The sequence below is a fragment of the Cyprinodon tularosa genome, unplaced genomic scaffold (assembly GCF_016077235.1).
Source record: "Cyprinodon tularosa strain WSP-4 unplaced genomic scaffold, ASM1607723v1 ctg56, whole genome shotgun sequence".
In the NCBI taxonomy this organism is placed as follows: domain Eukaryota; kingdom Metazoa; phylum Chordata; class Actinopteri; order Cyprinodontiformes; family Cyprinodontidae; genus Cyprinodon; species Cyprinodon tularosa.
This window is the reverse complement of record NW_024039296.1, coordinates 1366938-1388933: the sequence shown is the minus strand read 5'-3', so window position 1 is coordinate 1388933 and position 21996 is coordinate 1366938. Positions and strand designations below refer to the sequence as shown.

The following is a 21996-nucleotide window of genomic DNA, read 5'->3' as shown; positions in this document are numbered from 1 at the left end:
CATCCTGTTCCTACAATACCAGTTGTTTTTTTTTATATAAATTATTATAACTCTTACTTCTTATGTTGGTTGAATTATTGGGTCTCCAGATTCTGTCAGGCATTGCACAGTCAGACAATCTTTCCATATTTAACTAAAATGAAAACTACAAAAATAAATAAACAAAACTTAATAACAGCCCCCCCAAAAAACCTGTGCTAAATAATCCATCATAGACTGCTTGCACAAAGCACAGTTATTTAGTATTCAGTTTTGTGGTTTGCAATATTATGGGATAAGCAGGTGTTGTGAGGAGTTGGTGGAGTTGAATACAGATGCTTATAATTTAATATTGGCGCTGTAAGTCTGACAGGGCTCATTCCTAAACAAGACTCTATTAATCATTGATTAAGCTTTCCCTAATTTTCTGAAAGCAATACTTATACTGCTGTATGAAACCATCCTCACTTGAAGCTGATTAAGCTTCATTAAATAACTGTAGACTTGGAATTAAGCAAATATATATAACTGTATTAATCCTCACAGTTCTAGAATATTTAAAATTTGACAGACAAATACATTTCAGATAGCCAGAAAACAAAATATTATCTAATTTTTCACAGAGTAAATAATTGCTTTCAAATATAAATACATTATAAAACTAAAGTGACTTGCCACAGTTTTAGTACATAGCTTAAATCGTTCTTTTTTCTCTCGATAAGATATAGTTACTGAATTAAGGACATTTGGGAGAGTCAAACAAATTTGGAAGGAATAAAATAACACCCACAATTATCTAATATATTCATTGACTCACGTTAAATCTGTTTCCAGTGAGGGGAACTTTAATATTGGTACAAAAAACCTCAACCAGGGTTTTACTTGATGATGATTCCCAAAGAACTGGGTCAAATTGTGGTCATCAAGAGGTCAGTTTGTCTGATGACATCCCGTGGTGGTGTTAATGTTAAGCAGTGGATTAGAGGGTTAGCCAAATATTACTAAAATCCAAACAACAAGTTGAAATTATTCCGACGAGCGGTTAGTTAGGCTAAAGTGAGCAAAATGTCAGTTGGCACTGCTTTAAAGAGTTCTTAGCATGGGTATAAAGACAATGAGCTCTTCTGTGCAATTGGGGTTTCAACTCAGAACAAGGACGTAGTGGGATGTCCTGATTACAGTTAAACCACAAGTCAGGGGGAAATCAGTAAACCCCACAAGCAACATCAGCACATCCCCCAATCTCTGCCAACAGCCCTCAATCCCTTTAGCCAGCAGGGGGTCCACTATTCTGGCAGGCTTCCAGCAGCCCGCTCTATGTGTTTGTGTATGAGTGAACGTGCGCTTGCTTGATTCCCGGTATGAAACAGAAAGAAGCAGACAGACAAGAGTGCATGAAAAGTGCATAAACAAATCTGTGAAGGCCTCTGGCTGTGTGTGGGATTCTGTGAGAGTGGCTGTGTGCATAGAACTGAAAGTGGGATGGATATAGAGAGGTAAAGAAACAAAGCGGGTAAAAAAAGATAAATAATATAACGAACACATAAAAAGTGTGTGAATACATGAATAAATCTTAATGCCTGTGGTATTTTGCCTGACAACTGTGTTGTGTCAATCTAGGTATATCAATTTTTATACATTTTCACACAATCATGTTTTTTATCAACAGCACACTGCATTTTACTAATAGCTGTTGTGCATTTCTATGCGTTATCTGAATTGTAAAAAGCTCACCATCTGACAAGAAGTACTCCACTTCTCCACTTTTACCCTCATCTTCGTCAGTTGCCTGTAGCTGGTACACAAATGTTCCTGCCGCTGCCTCAGGAGACACAACAGCCAAGTACGGGTATGGTTTCATATTCCACTCAGGGACGTTGTCGTTGACATCAGTGATTGCCAGTTTCACCTTGTTCAGGTACCAATCAGGGCCTAAAGGATAGTGAAGAAATAGTGACAGAGATGTGAGTACAAAAAGTGATGGCTTTCTTGTAATTGTGTGGAGGAGAGACAAGCAATGGGAGTTAAGTAACAACAAACAGATATTCAAAAGGTGTAAGTGCATGACAGAGCAATCCTCTCCCTTAGATGGAAACATACATCTGGTCTGGGATACATTTCAAGGATTCTAGTTAAAAGTGTTCAAAAAAACTCTCAGCACAGTATGGACATGATTCAGATCTGCAAATATCATTAAAAAAAATCTGTCTTAACATTATGATCTTCCCCAAATATGTTGTGCTTAGGCCTGGTGGGCCTGGTACTGGGCCCAACTGACACCTGCTCCTGTTTATCTATCTATAGAAATGGCCAAAACAAAGTCACATGGCCTTTCATCCACACGCCTTTCAAATGGGGCTTTAACATTTTTAAAACATGTTTAAAAAATATTTTTTCACAGCTACTTTTTGTTTTATAGCTGTGTAAACAAATGAAATGAGATTTAAAATTTCAACTGAAACGTGTGACTGCGGCAGCTTCATTACAGACGGTGACACTTGTGTTCCATCAGTTTTTGTGAATGGTATGCATGTGCCTTTATGATATTTAGGTTACTTCTATGCAGATTCCTGTCATATAAGGTTGACAGTGTGAGAAAGAGGAATAGAAATTAGATCCCGTTAGTTGGAAAATGAAAAAAAAATGCCAACTGCCAAGCATGGTGGTGGTAGCACAATTTTGTGTAGCTGTTTCTCTCCATGTGTCACTGGTTCATTGCACAAGGAGTTTTATACTTCTAAGTTTATAGCAGTAGATAGTTGAACATGGATAGAATTGGGTGATCTGATAAATGATGTTCTAAACACATCTCCAGATAAAAAGTTATCAGAATGCATAACAGTTTGGTCTGAGGTAAAAAACTACTCACATTCAAAGATTTCTACCACACAAAGCTGTCAACCAAAGAGAAAGATGTTTTATTATTATTATTATTATTATTATTATTATTATTATTATTATTTCTATTTCAATTAAGGGTATAATTTTATTTGATTTGTTAAAAAAGAATGTGCAAGAAATTAAAATGTTTGAAACAAAGGTTCACAGAAAACATTAACGTTATTTATTTCATAACTCTTCCATCCTGATAAAAAGAATGGATGAAATACTTAATTGAATGGCCCAGATTAATACACACAATATCCAGATGATTATCAATGACTGTCTATCTCTGACAATGGTGGAGGATAGTGGGTGCATAGCTGAGTATCAATTGTAAACCAATGTTTCCTGATGGGCTAAAGCCTCAGCCACAGTCTCATCCAGCAAGTCTTGGTAAAGCCAGCTTGATCTTCCCATAAGCATGCAGGAATGACACCTCAAGAGAGCATGCACTTTGTCGCCTGCATGATGTCTCACTAAAGTGAATAAGAAGATTCCAGGAATCTAATTACCATCTAAGGTGAAGCCACCCAAAGAGATCTTGTTTGCAACATATTGATGACAAGAGCATAGCATGCATTTGTTTAAACTTAAATTTTTAACATGTTTCAAGTTAAACATAAAATAGTATTCATTTAAAATATATATAATTTTACCATAATTTTAAAGGCCCCAATGTGCAAATCTGTTCCCTTAGAGTGGAATGTTTTACAGGTCTGTGAGTGCAAGACAGTATTTCCACAAATATTGGCTTTGATGATTTGTCAACGTGGCATTAAAGAATGTCAGAAGAGCTGCCAACCGTTTCAGTGGGCTGCCATCCACTAAGGCCATCTGCCTCACCAAAGTGAAGAAAAAACATTCTGCCAAGACAGACATGCTCCAAAACACAAGCACCAACAGATTAAAACATGAGCACAAAAGATTTTACTCCAACAGAAGTTATCCTGTTACAACAACATACTCCTTACACACCTTCCTGTGCTTTCTCTACAACTAACCAAAATATACTTTGAAAGCTAAAAATAGCTCTGGGTTTGAAATCCTGTTATATAACAACACTCCTGTTTGTGAACACCTATATGTGTACTTTTAATCCAAGAAGAGTTTGTGATATATCATTTTACAACCTGAAAAGTGACTCAACATCTTTTTTAGTAATGCAAACAATAAACAGCTGATTTTTGCTCCACTGTGTCTGTATTTACTGCTCCATCCATGCAGCTAATGCACAATTTTTTCACTTTAACTTATGTTAAACTTTAATTAATGTATTCAAAATCGCAAAGATGTGAATAAGTGTGAAGCATAGGAAAGATGTAAACAAAAAATTTTCATAAATACTAATGTGAAAAGTGTGGCATCAACTGATATTCTATGGGTGTTTATAAAAAAAAAAAAAACTCTTCAAACCACAACCTTAAAATGGCGGAGGGGTTTCAGAAATTAGATGAGTTCAAAGAAGTGGGGAGCAGCCATCTCAGTGGGTCCACCACCTTTAGGGGAACCATGAGGGACAAAGAGGATTTGGCAGTAGTCAGAGGCAGGGGAAGAGAAGCCGATTGATGGACACTTAGACTGTCCCTGTGGATGTGCAAAGTTACCTGAAAGGGGGGGAAGGAACCCAAACTTGTGTAGGAGATGGACAGGAGATGGACCGATAACAAACCTAAATAGAGAGAGGACTCTCTTCTATTGGTCATTGGAGAGAGGTCGAGGTGGAGAGCTGTCCACAGATCGCCAACTGGTGGTGAGTTGGACATGATGAAGGAGAAGGAAGCTAGACGGAATCAGCAGACCCAAGTGAGTTGTGTGGGTCTGCTGTAAACATCTGATGGAGCCCACAGTCAGAGAAGTCTTTGAACACCACCTACAGGAGATCTTCTTGTGAATTCTGGGAGACAAGGGATTTGGAGTTTGAGTGAACTATGTTTTACGCATCTATTGTCAATGTAGCCAACTGTAGTTGCTGCTGTAAGATCTGTGTTGCCTGTTGTGGCAATAATCCTTAAACCCAGTGATGGACGCCAGGAGTAAGGAATGTTGTTATTCGGAAGAAGGAGTCCTATGGCTTGTGGCACTCTGAGGCAGCAAAAAGGTATTCTGAGGCCAAGCATGTTGGATGCTGAGACAAAACTCAGGTCTAGGAGGACTTTGGAAAGAACATGGAAAAAATAAAACTATTGCATGGCTTCAAAGCAATTTAGCCAAACTGTCCACTGCCTCTAAAGGGGGGGGGGAAGCAGTGCATTGCTAATACCAGTTTTAGTGGGAGTGAGGAGCTTCTGACCTTAATTTTGGTTATTTTCATAATGTGGAAGGAAAACTTTAATGATCTCCGCCACCCTGGCATGACTTCCATGGGGGAAGCAGAAACTGAGCAGTCAGAGCCAAACATGTTCGTCGACAAAGCTGAAGTCAATGAGGTGCTCAAAAAAGTGGCAAGGCTCCGGGGACATGGATGAGATCAACCCTGAGTACCATAGGTCTCTAGATGTTGGGCTGTCATGGCTGACATGTATCTTGAGCATTGTGTGGCGATCAGAGACAGTGCCCCTGGACTGGTGGACTGGGGTAGTGGTTCCCCCTCCATGAAAAGGGGGGCTGATGTGTTTATTCAAACTACAAGGGTCTCAAACTTATCAGCCTCCATGGGAAGGCCAATGCACGGGAGATTATAGTCCGACTGAATGTCAAACCTCAACTTTAGTGTGGTTTTTACCCTGTCTGAGGAAGGGTGGTTGAGCTCTACATCCTCTGCAGGGTGCCGGAGAGTTCACAGGAGTTTGCCTAACTGGCCCTCATGTATTTAATGGATCTGGGAAAGGAAAAGACATTTACCTAACAGCGCAGTTATTTGAAAGAGTGAATAATACCCTCACTAAAATGGGCCAATATCTTGCTTTGGGTATCCTAACCCAGCCAAAATTATTTTAAAATACTACTATGGCTATCGTGGTGCCCTGATGGGGTCGCTACAGGAGTGCGGATTTGGGGGCCTTTTAAAAGGGCCATCCGGTGACCGAACAAGTGGAGCAGGATTGCAGGAATTAAATTGGACCTGTTCCTAGAACATCTTGGTCTCTGGCAGGGTTGCCCGTCATTACCAGTCCTTCTAATAATCATTTGGACAGAATTTCTGGTGGCATCAAGGCCACGCAGGGGTCTGGTTTGGGGACCTGCAGATTTCATCGTTGCTTTTTTGTTATTTTTCTGGCTGCCTGTTAAGAGTTCATAAATGCAAATAATTTCCATGAAGACCAAATAATACAAGTTTGACAATCTCAAAGTGACTGCCGGATCCATCCTCTACAGAGAAAGTAGGATACTGATGCAAACCTATCAAGGCATGGCAAATTTAACCAACAGCACAGACGTTTGAAAAGGGTGAATAAATCCCTCACTAAAATGAGCAAAAATCTTGTTTTGGGTATCGTAACCTAGCAAAAACTGATTTACATCCAAATGACCTCCATATTTGGTTGAAAAATGAAATGTGAAAATCTTTCATTTTCATCATTAAAAGTCTAGTTTTCAATGTCTATTACTGGACTAAAGTCTGAAAAAAATCAGACCCACCAAACACTTTTACAACAACTATTTATGGACCAAATCAAGACTGTGATGGAACATCCAGATTTAGTTTATAAAACAATGTCAAAATTACATTTGGATTTTGGGTCAGTCTCTTTTCAGCATGGGGAGGGGAGCTGGGCAGAATTTATCGGATAATAGAAGCAACTAAATACAGGCCTATACTGGACGAACAACTGGGAAAGATGTTAAGATTCTAGCAGGACAGCGTCTCAGGGCATAAAGCCATAGCTGAAATAGAACATATGTCTTGGAAAGTCCAAACCATAATCCAACTAAATGGAATTGATCATTTGTGGCAAGGCTTGAAAATGAGTTTTCAAGTCTTGTTCATATCTGACTAAGCTTGAGATGCTATAACCCTAAAGACTTCTGAACTGTGACTGTAGAACTTAACTGCTTGTATAACAATCTTCTGCTGCCAGATACAGTATATATTCAGGGGAATACAAACTATATTCAAGCCGTTTTGTAAAACATTTTGGAAACTATATGTAGCTTACTATCTACCACAAAATTACGACTACTTTGTATTTGTGTCCACAGTTCTTTAAAAACACTGACTTTGACAAAATGTGAAGTGATTCATGAATGCACTACAAATAACTGTATACCAAAGTACAAACAATTCTGTATGGGTTGCGGCAACAGATGTGCTGCAATATTTGTTCTGTCCAATGAGATGAAAAGTACAACTCAGATGTAAAGATCACAGCTTTTTTTCTAATGGATTTATGTTTAAATTTTGATAAAATGAAATACAATTGAACACACTCTACACTAGTTGTGGAGTATTCACATCAAAGTACAAAATCTGCAAAGTAGTTGACAGCTCCTAAATGAATTGTTAGTAGGATAATAACTGAAAGGAAGAGCAAGAGGAAATAATTAATCTAACTTTCTCCTCGTGGGTTTAAAAGTTCCTCCCCCAAGGAAGAAAAAGTTCAGGCTAGGATGTGACAGTAGTGGTTTTGGATAAATAGCCACTGTATCCTGTGGGCAAAAAAACGAATCAATGTTCAGATGCTATCTCCTAAAATGTTAACAGCAGCAATTTATGCAGTTAAAGCCAAATCATACTACCCTGCAAGACAGAACAATCCTTTTCAAGATGAATAATGAGAAAGGAATCTGCTGGTGGGGGGTGGGGGGGTTTGTTGGGTTAACAGACACTTAATCAAAAAGAAATCAGAGTTTTAGCATTTAACATTTAGTTATCTATAAAATCTCTGCAGTAAGCGATTCAAGACACCCTCCTTGCCTTCTGCTTGTTGGTGTCTTTCCCAAACATGTCTCTGTGGTAATGCTGGAGATGATTTTACAAGGCTCCATCTAATTAGCTTGTTACAGAGAGACTAATCAGAGCCAAGGCAGATAATTAGAGCCTATCAGCTCTGGAATGATAATGAAGAATGTACACGGATGTGTATGCATTTGGGAGGTGAGAGACTTTTGCCTGAATGGACTGGAGAGAGGGAGCTCAAGCAGAGGGTTCTAAGGCTGGGAGCTTGAGCAATTTCTCTCTGATCTGTGGAGTTAGGCAGAAAGTGGGCTTTGAGCGATGCCCCAAAAGTACCAAACTGACACAGGCTGCCTCACCTAACGGGACAAAAATTATGTGATGAAATAACAGGCAGAGAATCACAAACTCCATTGGATTTTTTTAAAGTCAAATATTCCTTGTGCACTCTGTGTGATGAAAAGCCAGTTCCTGCTGTATACTAAAATCCCATAAGGATAAGAGCATCAGCCTGCTGACTCGCATGAAAATGTATCATCGTGAAAAGTTATAAGATAGGGGTCCATGGTATGCGTGGCTCAAATACAATGACTAGAGTGTGTTAGTATGAGTGGGAATTGTGCAGGAGTGTATGTGCATTCAGTCCCTGTGCATGCCCATTCTGGTGATGTTTCCTGCTGTTAATCCTCTTCTTGGGTACGTGCTATATAAAGCTGCTAAGTGGCTTGGCAGTTTTAAAAAAAAACTTGTCTCAAGTGCTTCTATGCACACATGCACTGCCCACAGTGCATGGACAGGGAGTGTGTGTGGGAAGGGGATGAGAAGAAACAGAGTAAAGGAGAGAGGCACAGATACAGGAACACAAATATCTACAGAGCAAGAGAGAAAGAGGGGAAGAGGCATTCAGCATCATGGAAGAAGTATCCTCTGATACTTTCCAGAGAGTGTAAAATACCAAATCAAAGACAAGAGCATTCACAAGGGATGCACACCAAACAGTGGAGCACAGCAAGGCAGGACAAACACTGGTAGGAAAAAATGAAGCAGCAGACCATGAGGGTAAAAAACTAAGACAGGGCACACAGTATAATTAATAACACAAGGTATATCCACATGCATCCCTAGTTACCCCTTCTTCCATTCAGGGAAAGAATTAGGATACAAATACCTCTATGTGGAATTAAACAATTTGCGTCTGCAAGCATAAACATCAATGGCCCATGTGAGACATGGAATTTCAGAGGATGCATTTTTAGCAGCAAGTGAATGGAAAGCAAAAATCAGCTCAAAGGGGGAGTAATGAGCTACATTAACCAAATGCTTGCAGTGCTATGGAGGCTGTACTCTATCCTATGTGCTTAAAGCAGAGTGTGAAGCCATCATCAGATCAGCGTGCTGGAAAGTGCAAGGGACAGAAAACTATTAACACAAAAGCAGCTGACACACTCACCCTGTAAACACACACATTCAGCCACTTTCATACCAAAACATTTACTAATGGTTGAGATTATTTTCAAATCAGAACACCTGATTTAATTATATAAATTGTATTAGCTCATTAAGGCGTAACATTTAAAAAATGGGTCCAACCAAAGTAAGTTGTGCAGCGTTGCTGTATAAATAGCTAATATCAAACAGATGTATGATTCTGCTTTCAATAAAGATGAAAAAGGAAAGTGACAGGCTGTTTTTTCATCTCATTCAATTTCAAAGTGAAAACTAAGCTTCAATTTAAGATATTGCTTTGCTGTCAGGATACAGTAAAAGTCTTGTTTTTAAACAGTGTGTAAAAATGTAAAAATTATACCCCAACTGTTTCACAATCACATTGTTTATCAAACAAAGTCAGCCAACATGGAAAACTTCTCTAAATGTCTAAGAATATCCCCTTGCTTTCCAAAGAAATATATGAGTAATAACCTTGGCAAAGCAATGTTGCTCCTTCTGGACATCGTGGCAAATTCACTCAGAGTTCTGAGGCTCTGTGAAATTGAAGAAAAACCTCAAGAGCCCCATCCCAGTGTTCAATTATGATTTTATATTTTATAGTTTAATTAGAAATGGACATACAGCTCCTTCCAAAAAGTGTATAGCAACATGTCTTAGCTTTGTGAAGTTGGCTTTAAGTGAAAAACATAGAAAAAATAAAAAATGTTCTATAAATGGAGGAAGACTACAGAAATAACATGTTTGACCACGGTAGTTAGCTCCAAATTAAGTGTTGGTTATTTGGTCTTGTTTGGTAGCGACACAACTTTGTCATCTTCCATGCTAAGTCAACCACTAACTTATCTAACAGCATCTCAGGGAAAACTTCATCAAGAATATGAGTATTTTCATGATCTAGACTCTGACAACTAAATTTTGGCTCAAACTGGACAATATTTATACAAGTAAAATCTGAAAAGTAAAAAGATTATTCCGTAAAAATTCAAAAAATATCCACTGGACTTGGTTTTCAAGATTTGAAGACGTTTCGCCACCTCTCCAGGAAGCTTTCTCAATTCAAACCAAGTCCAGTGGATATTTTTTGAATTTTTACGGAATGACTATGACCTGGATGACTGAGAACCTTCATCAGCATAAAAAGATTATTGTTTATAGTTGCTAAAGGCCCTGTCAGAGTCCTTATAACAGGCAGAAATGCTGTGGTGGGACATTAATAGAGCTGAACATAAACAAACATATGCAAATTAAATAAATTAAAGATATATAATGCCAGAGCTGATCAAGCTGTTATTCCATAATAATGTGAGAAACAAAGAAACTTATGCAGCTAACTAATGTATTCAAGTTATTGCAACCACAGGTGATTCCACTACATCATGTGTGTTTATTTTTATGACACACAGCTATTCCCCTTTGACTTACTGTAATGTGTTTTCATAAAATATTAAGAATTAAATATTAAGTAGGCTATATGTTTTTTTCTGAGGGGTTTTGAATTAGATGCTAGAACCTTCTAAAGATCAGAATATGTTCACAATGTCCTGAAACATAAAACCTTGAAACAGTAAAAATGGGTTTACGTGTTTTTATACCATAATTAACCTCAAATTCTTACCATAAATCCTTTCAGGAAGTAAGAGTACTGGTTATTAAGAAAATACAGTAAACCATATAGGCTTTGCATTGGCTACTGAAAAGTTCTGTGTTTGCATGTTTACACTTTCTCTCCGCGATTCTTTCTCAGAAGAGATTTGTCATGGTTTTCATTCTGTTTAAGTTTTGTCTTTGAGTTTTAATTGGTTTTATTTCCATTTTGTGTTATTTAAGTCATATTTCATTGTATTTGAGTTCTTAGGTATTCCTCGTTTTCCCTCTTGTGTCAGTCTCCTTTTCCCTAGCTCCCTTCTAGACTCCTCTGTTCACACCTGCTCCCAATCTGCTGATTAGCCTGGTCTTTGTTTCTCTTTCCCATATATGCACCTCCTGCTCAGTCACTGTTGCTGGTTTATTGTCATTTCTTTGCCCCTTGTTTTGAGTATTCATAGTTCTTAGTTTTTGCGGATTTATGTTTTTGGATTTTTGCTCCTGTTACCCTTTTTGTTTTAAAATCTTGCAAGAAACCACCCCAGCTTCAGTGTCTGCATTTGGGTCCTCCTGTCAAACCTCCACCCCACTGTGACAAGATCACTCAAAACAAACACTTTAAATAACCCCTTTAAGGTTTATCTATTAAATGACTAGAAAACATAACAGGTTTTAACAGAACTGTAATGTTTTAAGTTTTGATTAGTGCAAGGTATCATCTGAGTAACCTTGACTGATACATTTCAATTGTTGTCACCTGATGCAAATTATTATTATTATTTTTTTTTTCATGTAAGTCAGGGTTTTGTTTTCAATTGCATCTTTAACCAGGATCTTCAATATTAGGGCCACTTAAATAAAAAAAAGTAAAGAAAAGAAAACTCATTGACAAAATGTATGATAATCAGAACTGACAGGGCCAGTATCTCTGGACTGGGCCAATATATTCTACATATTATTTCAGAGCTTTAAAAAAATGCAAGGTCTTTCCTGTTCCAGTGGCAAGAGTTTCCTTGCAGAATTTTAAATTTGCCCATTTTTGCTGTGTCCTGTTTTGTTCCTAATGAAGCTAAAAGGTGCCAGCACAAATCACTACAAATCTGTCTTTCCTCCTGTGGCAGCTTCTCTACTGTGCTTATTCGTAAGAAAATAGGCATAAAAACAAAGATGAGTAAACTAAGAAAACAACTTTGCCAATCTGAACACAGAAAACAAGACCTCTTTAATATAAAAAGCACAACAAGAAATAATGAAATCAGCTGCAAACACAGATTGAAAAATAAAACGTTTTCAGCTAAAAAGTGAATAGGTCCAAAAAGCTTAATAATTAACCCTGATTTCACATTTTTTATAATACATTGGAGGTGTTTACCAGTTTCTTTCTTTTATTCATTTTTTACAATGACCCAATTAACTTGATTATCTATGCTTAGAATTTCTATTCAATGTATTGATTTCATTCTATTTTATTCTAATTTTATTAACTTTTAGAAATTGTGGATAAGTATCTATGTAAATGTGTCTAGATAGATTTAAAAAGATAATTTTCTGAAACTGCAAGTAAAACACACAACTCTTCAGAAGTTAACTATGTTATTTCCTAAATTTAACAAATGCTTCCCTCCAAACAAAGAGCATATGTGTAAAGAAAGTATCTAAAGGGGGTTGTTGATTCTCATGTTTTCTTTGCGTATTTGCTGTAATTCTAATGTCGCTATATGCTTACAACAACGTATGCTTGGCTGTGAAAATCAGGAAGTAGAGTCAGAAAACTAGCCTGGACAACAGATAAGTAAGATAATTGTTTTATTGAATCCGATGCAATTGGGCAAATTGTGCTCACTTTATCATGTCAGTCAGCATTAGCAATATAACATGCCATCTTGAGACATCAAGAGAGAAGTGCAAATATATTGGAAATATATGTTGGCTGCGGCATTTACGATCAGTCATGTGAAGTGAATGTTTGGTACAATAGAAATTACTAAGCAAATGTGTTTAGGTATCTTCTTGTTTACTTTTTTCTCACAAAGGTCAAAAGCCACAGCAAAAAACAAACAAAAAAAAACAATGAGAAAAAAATATTTTTGCAAAGTGTAAACAGTTGATTTGGATGTCGTTGTTTCCATCAAGCTCTTCTGATGTGATAATTGAAAAAGCTTTGATGAAAACATGTCTACAGTCTATCTTGTGCACAAATCAGAATCATGGAGAGCTGACATTCCCTCCATCAAAAAAAGTAAGTAACATCTCTGTCAACCCCAAACAACCTGGTCAAAGGTTGTTTACCTTCAGGTTGGCACTAAAGAGCACTAATGGGCAAAATAAGCTGATACAAAGAGACAGTTTCCTACCCCAGGCTGTCTCTCTGACAAACACAACGAACACCTCACACAGTAGGCAGAGACTCTGCTTGAAACAAGCTTTTTGCACCATCAGAACCTTCTTAACCTCCTTCTGCCTGTTGTTCCTCAGAAGGGGAGTAAATGTACTAAAAACGGTCCTAAATAAGTAAAATAAACAAGTGTTCACACCACCCACACACACACACACACTTGTGCAAAATGTTTCTTCTCCTTGCTTTATCTCTCCAAACTGATTTTACATATTTTTCAGTTGTTGTTGGACAGATGCTAATTTAAGATGACAAAAACTTGGCCAACACATTTTTTTTTGTGGTTCCATTAAAATGACAACAAAAGTTTTCTTTATTAATCAAGAATCATTAAACCATTAGCAATATTCTGTACCGACCCCAAAAACATTAGATATAAATAAGGTACCTTTCCTGTCCAATAGGTTATATGGTTGTTAGTTTGACACCAGATCAAAAAGGACTATGCACACAGCTTTCAAATAAGTTGTTTAACAAAACGTTATTACCGCATAACCAAAGAATTAATCGTTCAGCCCTATTTTAATCAATATTATTTCAATGGATGGATGGACAGAGAGAAGGATGGATAAACATGGCCTTTGTCAACAGGGTCTTTTTGTGTCACTCTAGGCACATCTTCTCTTTCTTTTTTGCCAAAAACAATTATAAAGCATAATTATTCTCTTTTGTTTTAGTGCTTTGAGCGAAACTAAAATGTACCCTTTTCACCAACATAAAAATAAATGATTTAGAGAGCATGCAAATGATGCATGGAGATGTAGTGGTTGTACATATGGTACTTAGTCAAAGGAAATGTGAAAAAGCTGAATTTTTTTTAAGCTGTATAGATGTGAAAATACTCTAAATCATTAATTAAGATTTGGATTTTTAGTAAAGGAAAATTGGTTGTCAAAAATAACTTCACTGACTATTTAACTGGACAGATACCAGTTCAGGGTTTTCTTTTATTTCTTTTATTTTTTATTTTTTGCCTGTTCATCCTGGAAATATGGGATTCACATTCATATACATACAAATAAACTTTGGTTTAATTGGAAACTTTAAAATGGACTCTACTTGTAAATGCCTGAATGCACAGCTAATTTGTTAAATCTTGTGTTGGTAGCGTGATACAAGGAAAGCTGTGCATGGTTTACCCAATTTTTACTAGATTAGTGTTTGTTCCAGCTGTTGAGATTTATTGTACCAGGCATCTTCGCCACATCTCGATCCTAAAGTAAGTGTCTCCTATGCAACTGGCAGGAATATCCTTATATTGATTTTAGTTTTATAAAGAAACTTATAATAAAATGCTCTTCCATACATTTTCTGCTTTTTAGACCCTAGTTGCTGATGGTTTAGTCCAGCACCAGGTTCGACCATGGAGTAATAATATTTTTAACAAAAAACAAACAGACCTCAACAACAAAAACATAAATTAGCAAACATAAAATGCAATCAAAGGAGTTGCGAAGTCAAAACACTTACAAATAACTGCTGAAGTGAAGAAGAATAATTTAACACTTTTAGGGGAGAAAAACATACGAAGGATAACCTGGGGTCTGTTTCACAAACCAGGTTTAACAAACTCAGAATCAAACCCTCAACTCTAAATTGATCCATCCTTAAGTCAGGAACTCAGATTTTTTAGATTTACAAGGTTGCTGTGAAGTAGTTTAATCAAGTAGATCCAATCAGAGTTGAACACGTGCATAACAAGTATGAAAAGCCATAATCAGCAGAGCCCCGATTTGATGAGTCACCATGAAAACAGGCAACGTGAAGTGCATATTTCACGCCACTGAAACTCGAGATTTAAATGCAGAAAATAAAAATAAAAATTGAGAATGTGTTTAAAAGACAGAGAAACAGCACAACAGCTGTAAAGGAGAGGAAGATGGTGAAGGATAAGATTGTTGCTTGAGCTAATGACCAGTAAAAATCGGAATATGGAGATCTATAATTCACTTCTAGACATCCGCAATATTTATTCTAGATGTAAAGAGTGTCTTTTTGCTTGAAATGGTCATTTTAACGAGGAAAAAATGTAAATATTATCTATTTAGGTAAAATCACCTGGCGGCAGGTGAAGATGAAGTCTAAAACGAGGCTGCTTCTGATTTTATCATCCCAATAAATGGCCGTTATTAGTGGTTATTAGTCGCATAGAATGCCCTAGATTGTGCCAGTAGGCTCAGTAGGTTTTTACAGCCACTTCAGATGGGTGCAACAGAGGGTTGTAGTCAAAGCTTTCTCCAACTTCATTACTGATATCAACAGGAAAATATCTTGCACTTCACCCAAATACAAAAGATAAAAATGCAACCTTACTATATCACAAAACCAACCATGTCATAACAACATACTGCACATCAATTCTAAAAATTTTTGATATATTACCTAGCTGGAGAAAAAAAAAGTATCTGTGAAGTAGCTTGTTCTTATGTATCTTATCCATGAGACATTTGGCACTGCCTCTCTCCCTCCAGTTGTGTTTTACCCTGATATAAAATATATATTCAATCATTGGAAATCATCTTGATTTAGTGTTTCCACATTAGCAAACTGAATTACAGATTGTATTTATGTCTGTCCCTCACATTTTCCTCTGTAATCAATAATTCCAACTCAATAAATAATGACAACTCTTTCTGGACGGCTCGCTCCACACCCCCATTCAAGTTTTCCCTGAAACAATCAGAGACTAAGAGAGGCCTGTTGTGTGTGAGTTTCCTATTAGAGAAGGGAATAATGCTGACTGTGATCAGCCAATAGCGCTGGCCATCGTTATGCCGAGAAATGCATGCCTGCTAAGAAACGCCTCCCCTCACTAAAAGTCAGAGGGGCAGAGAATCCAGGTTTAGGTTTTTGCATGTGCTAAACAATCCTAAATGTTGATTTGTAGTCACCAAATATGCCAGTTATTGTCTCGTATGACCACCATCAACATTGGGTTCTGAAAACTAGAAAGAATGTTTTGAATGAATGTATCAGCCCACAGGACAATTATTTATAATTTCTTTTCTATTTTAAAACTGATGAAGGAAACCTTTTTCTAAAAGTGTTGTTTCCTTGACATTCAGTTAACGATTTTTAAGGACAATGAATAAAAGCTGTTTTATTCATTGAAATGAGAACCAGACGGCTAAATAATGAGGCAGTTACACTGCAATGCTTTTAGTATGCAGTATGGAAGATCAAATTAAAAAGTGTCAACCACTGACTGCCGCCATCTAAAGAATTAGCCTGCTGTTTCATGAGTAAAAGTGGCCGCAGCCACTGAACTTCAACTTCAAATTCATGCAGTTAAGGAATAACTTATTCAAAATTACAACTTCACAAACAAATTGTTTAATTTGATAACAGCAGAGATATTCCTATGATGTGCAGAAAAGTAAGCTTATGGGGGACATATGTTACAGTGCATAGGAAGCTGGTTTCGAGACAATTTTTTCAGAGCTTTCATTTCAGTATCACCTTTGCTGTGAAATCTATATTTAAAAACTGTTCCTAATACTTGCCTGGTTTATCCCTGCAATAGATATCGTCAGGAAGATATATAATTACCGAGGTAGTTCAGGGTAAATGCGGGTATACATCATATACCCACTTATTTTTCAATCAATATTGCGTTAATCTCCTGTGATCTGCACTATTAAGCAGAATCGATGAGCTACATTTTACATTTTTCCTCAGGATGCTGAAGCCTGTGCTCCTCTGCCTCTAGTTGGCTAGTACTGCCTTTAAAGATAATGTTGGTTAACTTTAAGCCCAGAACACACCAAATCTGATTTTGCATCTGATCCAACAGAAAATCAAGTCCGCTGAGGTCGTGGCGTTTAGCGCTCATTGAAAGTCAATGGAGATGATCCCACCTGACACATTTTTACACAAGCGGGCTTCATTCCGTAAAACATTTTAATCTTCGATCCAATTTTTTTCCATTTCACACTGACTAGGCAGGGCGGGCAGATCTGCATGGATTTTTTAAACTTCTGTCTCTGTGCAGCAAAAATTAAAACGATTTTCCATATTTGACTTTGACAGATTATGAAAAGTTATGAAAATTAAAAAAAATAAAACACCAGTGCAGCTATAGAGCAAAGCCCCACTTAACGAGTCTGTGCAGCATCTCAAACCAGAACATATAAAACATTTTCATATGCCTATAACATAATGAGATCTACATCTAGAAAAAAAAAAGAATAACACAGCAATAAATGCATTGGGATGGTTAATATGCTGACATTTGCTGTGGCAAAGCATCCGCTCAAAGAGCCAGTTTACCATTCATCCATCCATCCATTTTCCCAAGCAGGGTCGCAAGGGGTGCTGGTGCCTATCTCCAGCTGTCTACAGGTGAGAGGCGGGGTACACACTGGACAGGTCGCCAGTCCATCGCAGGGCAACACAGAGACAAACAGTGCTAACGACCATTCCCCCACACACCTAAGGAGAATTTAGAGCAGCCAAGGAACCAAACAGTCATGTTTTTGGACTGTGGGAGGAAGCCAGAGTACATGGACATAACCCATGCATTGGAGAACATGGGAATTCCATGCAGAAGGACCCCAGGTCGGGATTTTAACCTGGAACTTTCTTGCTTCAAGGCAGCAGTGCTACCCACGGTGCTACTGAGCAAAATGCAGTTGTCTCTCTCACTACTCCATGGATATTTGATTACCGGTAGTAATTTTATAATCCTACCCCCCTGTGGTCAAGTTCCAGAAATTATATGACAATAAGCAAATACTGCTAATTGATTTTTGGGTAAACTAAATAGAGAGGTCTTACATTCACGACGCTACGGAAGCCGGCAGACCAAACCAGCGCATGCAGCTCGGCAAAGAACTCATGCTCTTCCTCAACACTGAAGTCCTCAGACATTTTTCTTTTGTTGTTTCTTTCTTTGCACAGGTAAACAGCACATTTCTTCTTCTACGCTTGCATTATTGGCAGAGCAGACGCTGAATGCGCACTTTCATCTGGTTTGGTCTGCCGGCTTCCGTATGGGCTCGTGAACGCGCATGTGCGCGCTTTCAGGAAATCCTATACACTACTGTTTATGCTCTAAAAACATTCTAAATGACTTCGTTTCGAGTAAATTATGGACGCTACCCACTCAGGACACTTGGAATACATTGGACGAGCAGTATGGAGGAATATTGACACGTTTTTTGTGGACTTTTATGGACCTTTCTGTCTCGGACACCATAGACCTCCATTATTTGAATGTCAGCAGACAGCAAGAAGCCTCCCAGATCTCCAGATGCATTTGAGATATCAAAAAAGTACTCCAGAGTGTTGTTCAGCATGGGGGTGAGTAGAAAATGAAGGCTAATCATGTTTTGGGTGTACTATTCCTTTAACAAGCTTAAAATACTGATAGATTGGCGTGTTTTAACCCTGTCATTTTTTAACTAACTTTGCGAACAACATGACACTGCTGACTACAGAATGAGCACGGAGAGAGATGAAGCAGAGCAAACATAAACAAATTCACATTTGAAGATGCTACTGCTGTAATGACAGTCCTGTCTCACTTAAAGCGTGCTTTTAATTGTTGAGTCAATTGACTTTGACTGCAAGCAAGACTAAAAAATGTCTGTGTTCCAGAATTCAAATATTAAATGCGTTGGTGTTGTGTCCTCCAAACCCCCAACAGGAGCAAGCCGATCTACTGATTAATCCCAGGCCCAATTTTAGTTATAATACGTTTTGAAGCTTTTCTGAAGCTTTCTCTGTGACTAATGTCTGGTTACGATGTTAACTTTCTTTGTTTATTCTTCTTTTGGAAGTCTCAAATTTTAATGCAGGTTATCAGTTTGTTTTTGTTTTTGTTCTTTAAAACTTTGATCTATGACAGAGGTTTGTGCTGCAGAGCTTAATTTGCGAAAATTAGCCACAAGAACGGTTCCTTAGACTGATGAGCAAAATGAGCACCTTACAGCCACAGTAGTCATCTTCTCTGCTGTGTAAAAAAGGCATTCTGCACTACGGCAACTGCCTTTCCTTCGCTCTATTTATATCAAAACAAAAAATTGTATTCACACTTACATGCTCCTCCTTAATCTGTTTTTCCCTCTTTGCATACATATAGCTAGTTGTGATATGAGAGTAATGAAAACCAAAGTTTAGCTTTTTGTTTGTTTACAAAAGCTCTGTCAATAAAAATATTCTGATAATTTAACTTTCACATTGTGTAGTGACCTTGAGTACTCTAAAAGGTATGCACAAGAACCCCTGCTACTTTTATAGTTTCTCCAGTTGTTCTCCATTTGCTTACAATCTGTTACTGTGAACTTTTTTCAGCCTTAAGCAACATCAAATTTGGATTATACTACTCCAAATCAGTGACATTGTTTTTATGTGATACACTATCCAAGTGTATTGCATTTACCATGGATGAATACTATAAAATTCTCCATAGTCATAATTGATATTTATTGGATTGAATATGTATTGCCTTAAAGAGAAGGTGAGGATATTGCTGTATATGCAAATAAACAGCTAATGATTCAAACCAGTAATAAGACAGGCAGACAGCTAATTAGCACCACAAAAAAAAGCATAATGCTGGTTTAAATCAACAGAAATCAACCAACAATCTTCCCTAGAACTGTATTGGTAAATGGACAGATTTTAGGCAAGCAGGATTGTTTAGGATCCACCAAAATCCATCAAAATTAAACAGTCTGGCTGACATTGTCTAGAAAGGTCTCTACAACCCAACACCAAGGAGAAAACAGCAGTGGATTTGGGTCACGATGAATGATTGGAGCGAAACTTCTATAAACTCAGGGATTTCAGTAGAATATACAGGTGCTGGTCATAAAATTAGAATATCATGAAAAAGTAGATTGATTTCAGTAATTCCATTTAAAAAGTGAAACTTGTATATTATATTCATACATTACATACAAACTCATATATTTCAGATGTTTATTTTGTTTAATTTTGATGATTACAAATGACAACAAATGAAAATCTCAAATTCATCATATCAGAAAATTAGAATATTGTGAAAAGGTTCAAAATTGATGGCCCCTGGTGCCACACTCTAATCAGCTAATTAACTCAAACCACCTGCAAAAGCCTTTAAATGGTATTTCAGTCTAGTTCTATAGGCTACACAATCATGGGGAAGACTGCTGACTTGACAGTTGTCCAAAAGACGACCATCGACACCTTGCACAAGGAGGGCAAGACACAAAAGGTCATCGCTAAAGAGGCTGGCTGTTCACAGAGCTCAGTGTCCAAGCACATTAATAGAGAGGCGAAGGGAAGGAAAAGATGTGGTCGAAAAAAGTGTACAAGCAAGAGAGATAACCGCACCCTGGAGAGGATTGTGAAACAAAACCCATTCAAAAATGTGGGGGAGATTCACAAAGAGTGGACTGCAGCTGGAGTGAGTGCTTCAAGAACCACCACACACAGACGTATGAAAGACATGGGTTTCTGCTGTCGCATTCCTTGTGTCAAGCCACTCTTGAACCACAGACAGCGTCAGAAGCGTCTTGCCTGGGCTAAAGAGAAACAGGACTGGACTGCTGGTGAGTGGTCCAAAGTCATGTTCTCTGATGAAAGTAAATTTCGCATTTCCTTTGGAAATCAAGGTCCCAGAGTCTGGAGGAAAAGAAGAGAGGCACTTCATCCACGTTGCTTGAAGTCCAGTGTAAAGTTTCCACAGTCAGTGATGGTTTGGGGTGCCATGTCATCTGCTGGTGTTGGTCCATTGTGTTTTCTGAGGTCCAGGGTCAACGCAGCCACATACCAGGAAGTTTTAGAGCACTTCATGCTTCCTGCAGCTGACCAACTTTTTGGAGATGCAGATTTCATTTTCCAACAGGACTTGGCACCTGCACACAGTGCCAAAGCTACCAGTACCTGGTTGAAGGACCATGGTATCCCTGTTCTTAATTGGCCAGCAAACTCTCCTGACCTTAACCCCATAGAAAATCTATGGGGTATTGTGAAGAAGAAGATGCAATACACCAGACCCAACAATTCAGAAGAGCTAAAAGCCACTATTAGAGCAACCTGGGCTATCATAACACCTGAGCAGTGCCACAGACTGATCGACTCCATGCCACGCCGCATTGCTGCAGTAATACAGGCCAAAGGAGGCCCAACTAAATACTGAGTGCTGTACATGCTCATACTTTTCATGTTCATACTTTTCAGTTGGCCAACATTTCTATAAATCCTTTGTTTTTATTGGTCTTCAGTAATATTCTAATTTTCTGATATGATGAATTTGAGATTTTCATTTGTTGTCATTTGTAGTCATCAAAATTAAACAAAATAAACATCTGAAATATATGAGTTTGTATGTAATGTATGAATATAATATACAAGTTTCACTTTTTAAATGGAATTACTGAAATCAATCTACTTTTTCATGATATTCTAATTTTATGACCAGCACCTGTAGATTTGCTCCAATGCCTAGAGACTGGGAAGAAAAAGGAAAGCTTATCTTCAAACATCAGCAAGAGGTATGAGGCCAGATTGGGTTTTAAATGTTTTCTCTTATATGGCTTCACAAAGAGTCTGCTACCAGCCACTAGTAAGAAATGAGAACAAACACTTTTGCAACAAAGAAATAATTTAGTTTGTTTACTCAGATTTGTTAATAACATGGTGTCAAATATCTTAGGATAAATATTATGAATAATAGATGACCATTCAGCTGAATAAATCACAGTAGTAGATTTTACATGTGACTGAATAAAAACCTCAATGTCCAGGAATAATGTAAAGACATTTTGTATAATTCAAATCACTTATTAAAAATTATTATTATTGCCACATTGCCAGACAAGACACTGTTAAAAAAATAAAAAAATAAAAATATTTGTATATACTATACACATAGTTGAAGGACAGC

The 21996-nt window shown here is 37.6% G+C and overlaps 1 protein-coding gene across 1 annotated transcript in view; it reads right to left on the bottom strand.

Annotated features, from left to right (window-relative positions):
- The window catches only part of LOC119796836 (neural-cadherin-like), a 181977-nt gene that overhangs the window by 121098 nt on the left and 38883 nt on the right, over nt 1–21996 (bottom strand). The window contains exon 2 of the mRNA XM_038305585.1: nt 1714–1911. Within this exon, the coding sequence (XP_038161513.1) occupies nt 1714–1911 (198 nt within the window). The remainder of the gene's footprint in view (nt 1–1713; nt 1912–21996) is intronic.